Below are 8,721 nucleotides of genomic sequence, written 5' to 3'. Positions count from 1 at the left end.
TTGAAAATACTATGAGATTAGAGTCAAGTGGAGTGGGTAAGATGCCAGGAATAGTGAAGCCAAAAAGGCGTGCCTTATGGGCAAGGAAGGAGTTGAAACCTATCACTGGCTACCTCCTTTCTCTGTTTACTTTACAGTTCTAATATTACTCTAATCTTGCTCATGAATGTCTTGATTAAAACAGAAATTTCTCGAGAACGGCTTAATTGATTTCTGTATTGATAAACCAAAGTATTGAAAATAGCATTTAATATATTCAGTTCATATTTGCAATTAAATAAACAGTTTCACAGATATTGGAGAGAATCCCATCCACTTCTACGTAAACATGGGCAAGATGGGCGTGGTCAATTCCACTGTTATTGGCTTCAATTTCTCTTTGAATGAAAGTAGGATTTGCCACCTATCCGTTGTTTACACTAAATGAAGTACTTTGAAACAGTAGGTATTTTAATTAGAATATTTACGAAGAAAAACACTGAATTGTGCATTGCGTGTCAGGACAAATAGTTATTCATCTTCGCAGATATGTTCTTTGGTATATACACTGTGGAGAGTCATTGGTCATGTTTAGAATGAGGTGTCGGTTTAAAAGTATAAGGATGCTAAAACGAGATGGTGGAAGGCAGGAGAAGGCAAACTGATTAAGTTGGAACGGCGTTAGCGGAATGTGATTAATATTAATGGGAAGTTCGTCCGACCGGAAAACAGGACCGCCTTACATAATTAGGCCGATATTGCACTTCCTTCCCCTTCCCTTTTCAATATCTCCCCCCTTCTCTTCTCCCGCAATGCCATTATAATCATTGTTTTAAACTCGTTATGAGCTAACCTGTCTATTACTCGTGAGATAACAATTTTCTAACTTGGGATAAATTGGTAATTATCGATTAATTGAGACATTGATGGGAAAAGTTCTTTTATTTGTTTAAATATTTTTATTCTACATCGATGAATCATCATTGTCTTATTAAAAACGGAAATAAAGTAATTAATGCGTCTATGACGTCATAGACTGCTTTTTCAGCGAAGTTAAAAATATAAGTTGCAATTTTAGGCCATGCATGTCAATATGCATTGTCAATATTTTTCACTGGCCATAATTACGAAACACATATCCATAATGATAGTGCATACTCAGTATGTAGCAACCCTAAGGTAATTATGTGGAAAATGTTTCCAATATATCAACTCCCCTTTCTCTTCAGGAACCAACTTTTCATTTTAAAAAAAAATGTAGGTGGAATAAAAAACAACATAAATAAAAGACTATCTTGTTTTGAAAAGGAGCTTACATTTGATTTATCGCTTTAACATCTAGTCAATAGTGGTTTGGTCACTTTTAATCAACCTTAGGTAATACTTAAGGTGTAATTTTTTTTATTGTGTTTATTCTATTTTTTATAACATCTTAATACTATCTTTAATTTGTTTAAGAAGATATATTTAATGACTCCATTCAATGTTACAAAAAACAAAAACAGAATTTTTTACTTTTTTTTTTTATCTTCTCATAAATTCTTCCGCTTAACATAGATATTTCTTTAAAGTCATATTCAATATTGAGAAGCATTTGAATCTTTATAAAATGTTACATATCGACTCAGTCACACTTAAATGTGTATACAGTTGGCTCTCAATCATTTGATATTCAAGGATGAAAAAAGTTGAAGTAATCCAGAGGTAGGGAAAAATAATTAAATAAAAAGAGAGTTCGATTAAAATTATGTGATCTTTGTTTTAAAATTTACTGAGTATTAAACAGATACAGTGCAAACAAGTAAGAAAAAAAACATAAAAATTACAAGTTTTTCATGGTTGTTAAAATGTACCATTTAACACTCATTTTAAAAGGAGTCGAGATTTTTCTTCGAGTTTGACACAACACACGTGTATGCATGGACAATAACAAGTATATGCATATTGTAAGGTAGGATACTTCAAATTATAGAGTTGGGGAATCCTGACTTCAAATTATCAACTGAGTTAGTAAGGAAGATGTCATTGCTATAACTTCAAATTACCTGGAGGACCAAGACGCATTGATTTTTTAAAAATTAATCTTTAGTTTTACTGACCGGGTGAAAACTACAAATCAATGAAAGATTCAAATGATCAAGAGTCGGCTGTGTATGTATATATTAAATAATTATTGAAATATTTTATCTAAAAAAAAAACTACTGAGCTGAATTAAATGAAAAATAGTGGAGCTGATAAAACAAGGATTATCAAAATTATTTTTAAAAAATATTGAAATCCAAAGTAGTTACTAAAAACCAACAGAACTTTTCATCAGTTTGCTTGGGGACTTATAAAATTAAAATTTGTGGTTTAAAAGAAATATAGTAATAATTTAACAAAACAAGAGATGAGTGATCAAGTTTAAGATGCAGTTGGGTGAAAATATTTATAACAGTTACTATAAAAAAAAATTATGTAAAAGTTACCACTGCAATTAACAGGACTAGAAGACATTTTCTTTACTCCTTTTCAATCACCTTAAAAAGAAAAAAAATTGTACGAATAGAAGGTGTCCAATTAAATATGATTATTTTTATTAAAGTTCCCATTAGTAGTTATAGTATCTCGCAAAAGTCATCATTTTTATAATTTTTTTTTCTTCAGAGAATAAATCGTTCTCCAGTTGGCTTGAAAATTGTTACGACAACTTGTGCTGTTATGACTACAACCACAACAACAAGCCATCGAGAGACCGTAAATAGTTCGATGATTGGTCGAACCCATAGTCCAAGAGGTCATAGCCCAACTAGAGAAAGGGATAGCTACAGGTAATTATCGACCATTATTTCAACATTATTTAGTTCTTTCAAAGTACAATAAATTCTAGGTTATTTAGACATATTTTATGTTCTTTTTATCTTTTGTAATGAAATGTTGTCTTTAAAGAAACATAGTATTTTTCTTATATCATATTGGTTTTATTTCTCTTTACTTTATTTATTTGATTAAAATATAAGAAAATAAAATGTCCTATATTAATATTGTATTTAGTTAAAAATATTTGTCTCTTTTTTTTTATAACAAGACAATAATTTTATTTTAAGATTAAAAATGAATTAATTCTAAATTGTGTCCTGTAGCAGCAATGTAAGCAGTCTGAGCCGCGGGAGTGTTGGAACACCAGTTAGTCTTTCACCTTATCATCCACCTCCACAGCAATCTTCATTGTCATATACTAAGCCATCAGTATGGGTTAGGTAAGATAATTAAAACTACATTATTTGATTTCTCTTTCTTCTCTATTTCTCTTTATTTTTACTTTTCTTAATCCTTACCTATTTCAAATTCAATTTGAATTTATGATTAGCTATTTTTAATATATTTTACCATGGATATGTTTAAGTTTGGGTAATGAACATTAAAAGTATACATTAATAAGCTGTTATAAAAAAAAAGTCTGTTTTTTTAAAATAACAAATTTAATACTATGTGCTAATTATTGTGTTGATGGAACATAAAAACTACAACTGACTTTTAGTTGTGGCCTCATTAGATTATTCTGTAATAATTTATGAAACTAAAGATAAAATAACTGACATAGCATGCTCTATTTATAATTGTACGTTAAATAATTTGAAAAAAAAAATATTCTGTTTCAGCTCGAGCAGTGGGTCGCAGGTCCCATCAGCAGCACGAATTAGTCATCCTCAATTTCCTGCACCAATGTTTCCACCTGCGCCACCTCCTGTCTCGACTGCACCGCCCGCACCTAATCCATTTTCAGCCGAGTCCTTGTTTCAGTCCAGTAAGTAGAATTTATTGATACATGTATTTGTATATAAGATGTGTAGCCTTAAACATTACTTAGATCACTGTTTCCATAGATTACTTAATTTGTGCTTCTATGATTACAAATTATAAAGGCATAGGTTTAATTTTTTAGAAGTCATTACAATGTTCTTTTAGCTGAGTTGATACTTTAATAATAATGATAATACATCACAGATTAAAAATATTCATTTCTACTCAGGTGTAGATAGTTGGCCTTAGATTAATAAGTTGGGAAGATGGTCAGGGGGTGCGGTCAGCAAAAAAACACAAATAAGCAAAACATTACAATTTACATTACACACAAATAAATAATGGTTTTTGCTGACCGCATCCCCCTACCATCTTATCCACTTATTTATTTCTAAGCTTACACCAATCACAAGTGCACACGCAAATGGAAAAAATGTTGATACAGTTCTGAAATGGAGTTGTGATGATTACTCATAGATTTGTTTAACATTAAATTCCTTTCTCATTATTTGATTTTTATATAGGTTATGTATGTTCCTCAGATCAAGGTGACCTCCTTAGACGTGAGCTGGACTCAAGGTTTTTAGCAACACAGGACCGGGGACCCTATATCCGAACAGAAATGCATCATCATCAGCACCAGCATACCCATGTACACCAGCATACTACACCTATAATACCACCTCCAGCCCCAACACTATTCACACCACCCATAGTGAGTATTGTATATTATTTACTTTGTTACTATAATGTCAAATTCACTCCTCACACAATTTTAATGTGTAGCAAAATCTCCAAAGTCAGGTTTGTTCTGATCCTAATGAAGCAAAATAGGGTGAATATGGTTTTATACTTTATTTCCTAATCTTCCGCTTTTGTTCCAGTTCAAGGAAATGCCTAAAACTGCCGGAATCGATTCTTCATTTTATCGTCAAGGCCTTGGCTTTTCCGGGTATCCAGGATATTCTCCTGGATTATTACATCCAACTTTTGGTCCTTCAACACCATTTGCTCCACCAACCCATCTTCCAACTTTTACACCAAAGGTTAGTGTCTTCGAATTCTTTATATTTTTTGACAATATAATATATTGACAATAAAGTTCATTTATTTATAATGATGTGATTAGTTTTCATTATCTATAACTATTTTTGCCCACTTTATTTTCATTTAATATATGGTTGGCAAGAAAGTAATTTTGGTTCGCATCAGTAGATAGTTGTATGTTTGTTTTGTTATTCTTTTTTTGCCAATTTTCGAATTATTATCATTTGAGATTTGGTAAATAGCTTTAGGTTGCTATAGAAACCAATTCTGTGTAATTTCTTTACAGCTGTCAGTTTTAACATGGAGTTCAGAAATAAGAATTTTACTTTTTATTTTCATAAAGGCCAGAATTGGAAAATTGCTCAGGAATAATATTCAACCTCACCAATGCGACCCCTAACACATTTTTTGCAACATGTACAAAATTGTTGGAGCTTGGTTTAGAAGTGCTGACGCATCCAACATAACCCTAATCTTGCACCATCGGATATCATTTACAATATTGATTTAAGTTTTTATTTGTAAAACTTTGTAAATGGTAAAAATTTCAGTAATAGCAATGATCTCAAATCGCAATTGATTGAGCTTTTGCTGAAAAAAACCGAAAGTTCTTTGAGAGCTATCAGAAAGATGGTAATAAAATGGAGGATATTTGGCTGATTAAAGTTCATTTTTGGAATAGAAAAAATTAAGTTTTATTTCACTCTGAAAAAACTCAAATTACTTTCTTGCCAATCACATGAGGTATAAGTTCTTAAATTACTTCAAACTGAGTGAAAAATCCCAAAGTTAATTTTGGCTTTCTCAAATATAACAAATAGAGAAGAAAAAATAGCAATAATACATGTCTTGTATTTAGTGTTTTAATTTTAAATTATGCTTGTAAATATGTTACAAATAAATATTCTGAGATACTTCAGAAAATTTATTACTTAATACAGAATACTTATTGCAGTATCTTAAGAAATTAATTGATATGTTGTAGATTATCCCATATTATTATTTATTGTTAGCGATTATTTCGACCCACTTTGTAGTAATTTTATCAAGGTAAACTAAATAAGGCAAAGATAAGATCCATATTAACGCTTGAAAATTGTTGAAATATAGCCTCAGAGTGGATTAAAACAGCTGACTACATGTAATAATATTGGTAACCCCAATATGTTTCAGTTTTAAAGCCTTCTCAACATTGTCTTTAATAAAATCTCTTGCACAATATAAATAACAAACATAATTTCCAAACATTATGTTCTACATAACTTACCCGTGTTTTATTTACTCAATAAAGAATTTATTCATTGCTAATGAGAAAATGTATAATAATTATTTGATAATTTTAATCCTTTAATTTAAAATTGACATTTTATGTTTTATTTTTATTCATCTTAAAAGTGTCTTTTATTTCTGTGTATGTATTCTTTAATTTTAATTTGAGATATTCATTGATAAGTGTTTCGAATGATATATTTGTATGTATATTAATCATTTTTATGCTTGATAAGAAGTGAGTTAGTGGCATTATTTTAATCTTGTTTTCAATTTATTTTGAAAATGAAGAAGCGTTTTTGAGCTGCCTACTAATTTATTATTTCTTTCTTTCACAGCAACTGACTGAGCCTACTAAACCTAAAACTGTGGTATGTTTATTTTTTTTTTGTTTTTTTTATTTTATTTTCACATTTATTTCTGATTGGCTTAAAAATTATCCTTTATGTTATTTTATGTTTTTATAATTTGTTATTTTTATTTTTGCTTGAAAAATGACTGGCCTGAACATTAGCAGAGCATTAATCAAATTGGCATACAAATTCTTGTTTTGGAATTGACTCTAGTAATAAAATTTACTTTTTTACGGAGACAGTGAACTTTTAATTTTTTCAGTATTTCCTTCTTTAATCATTTATTATTACAAATTCACCTTATAAGTTTCCTATTTGTCTTTAAGAATTAAAATAGATTGTCATATCATCCTTACTGTTTCATCGATAAAGATTCAGTTATAATTTAAAAAATCCATCAGTATTATTTCTTTAGGGGTTGAGGTTTAAATTGTATTCACTCAGTGTAATTTATAAGGTTTAAATTGTATGGTGTAATGTAACTAAAATAATAATAAAACATATGAGAAACAAGAAGTCTGCTATTAGTAGATTTGTGTGGATTAACTACAATAAAAAAAAAAGAATGTAAGGTTCGTTAACACAAATAATAAAGACAAGTTTCTCATATCAAAATTAAGGCTGTGAAGAATTGTCTATTCCTGACCCTTAGTTTTTTAATGCGACTGACTCCCTGATCACCCTTACTAAGATGGTACAGTGACTCCTTAAACATAGCTATGCTGCTAATTGAACAATATAAATAAATTTAAAGTCAATTTGCATTATTTAGTCAAAGCTGATCATATAATTTTCACATAGTTTGGTAATGTTAACTTAAGTAGCAATATTTTATTTAATCTTAAACTTTTTGTGCTTTCTCTCTTTTATGTAGCAGTTAATTTGAGCATTAGTTTAGTGTGGTATAAATTAAAATTCCAACTAATTGGTCAAAGTCAAATAATCAAATTGAATCTCTTTATATGATTTCAGAAAACTGGAAAGTGGAATGCAATGCACGTCCGCGTTGCTTGGGAGATTTACCATCACCAACAGAAAGGTGGCTTATCTGCAGAGTCGAAAGTTGGGTCGCTTTTGAAAGACCCATTGAGACCTCCTACTCATATGTTTGGGCCACCATTTCCATCTGCCCATCGACCACCACCTACGTTCGAGCCACCTCCTCCTCCCACTGCTTTCCCACCAATGGGACAGCCAGGATCTATTGGTTTTCAAGGTAAAGTAATCTCTATAAATCCTTTATTTTCTGTATACAAAGCTCTTGTATTTGGTTTTGTTTTCTTTGATATTATTTGTTAGGCTTTTTTTTCAAAGCTAATAATTTTAATGGTGTTGTAAACTTTATTATTACTGTTTTTATAGTCTAACCTGGTTAAGTGGGCTCTGGATGGAGCTTGAGAAAACTCTACTATTGATAATTACAATGAGGTCCTGTCACTTTAACATTGAAATAGCCCTGTTACAGAGAATTTTTAAACCATTATAATTTAGATTTGTTTTTTATGTTTACTTTTATAATTGTCTCTATGAGGCTCAATAACCTATATAAGTAAGACAATTTATCAGGTCTGGACACTTTCCGACATATTTGTTGACAAACATTTGAATTTCTTCCACACATGCTTTGTTTTTCAATACTGTCTAAGGTTTTGTACGATACATAAGTGAATTAAAGTGCACAAAATTTCAAAACAAAACTGTAATTCATTAACAGCTGCTAACAAATGGACTCTCTGGTGTGAGTTGTGAAGAGACTTGAGATAGAGTGCCAAAGATTGACATAGTGAAAACATTAAAAATTTAATCTTATGTGTTTATGTAAAACTATTATTTTGAGATGTCAAATATTAATAATCTTGGCATATTTGATCAAATTTATACCATCGAGAAACACCTCAAAGTTAGTAGTATTCCATTAGAAACCAATATAAATGATTTTTTTAAGCCAGGAGTTTTATATTGTTTTCAACAATAAAAGTACATACATACAAAAATAGAAAATTTCACATCTGTAAATAAGAAAACTGTCACGTCAAGAAAGCTGCCTATTTTAAAGATTGAGGAGTCTACCCCACACAAGCCATGCAATGGGATAAACTGCTATACACATGGATCCTTAATGGAACAAGGATCTGGAGCAGGAATATGGAGGTTGGATATGCCTAATCAAGGGACATCCATTTTTTTAGGAAAACACACCACAGTATTCCAGGCTGAGGTGTTTGCAATAAATGTCTGTGCCCAGAATTTAATAAAAGAGTGCACGAAGGAAAGGCTAATTACGATTTA

At 30.4% G+C, this 8,721-nt stretch overlaps 1 protein-coding gene across 1 annotated transcript in view; it reads left to right on the top strand.

The window, feature by feature from the left end:
• LOC106678292 (autism susceptibility gene 2 protein) overlaps window positions 1-8,721 on the top strand; it is a gene marked incomplete in the record, with an annotated part of 202,544 nt that overhangs the window by 184,138 nt on the left and 9,685 nt on the right. Inside the window, 7 exon segments of the mRNA XM_067045884.1 lie at window positions 2,627-2,790; window positions 3,103-3,219; window positions 3,622-3,767; window positions 4,288-4,478; window positions 4,648-4,809; window positions 6,418-6,450; window positions 7,405-7,648. Coding sequence (XP_066901985.1) covers window positions 2,627-2,790; window positions 3,103-3,219; window positions 3,622-3,767; window positions 4,288-4,478; window positions 4,648-4,809; window positions 6,418-6,450; window positions 7,405-7,648 — 1,057 coding nt within the window.

This window comes from Halyomorpha halys, unplaced genomic scaffold (assembly GCF_000696795.3).
Source record: "Halyomorpha halys isolate HHAL.00 unplaced genomic scaffold, Hhal_1.1 Scaffold10.1, whole genome shotgun sequence".
Lineage (NCBI taxonomy): Eukaryota > Metazoa > Arthropoda > Insecta > Hemiptera > Pentatomidae > Halyomorpha > Halyomorpha halys.
This window is presented reverse-complemented; position numbering and strand designations above follow the sequence as displayed.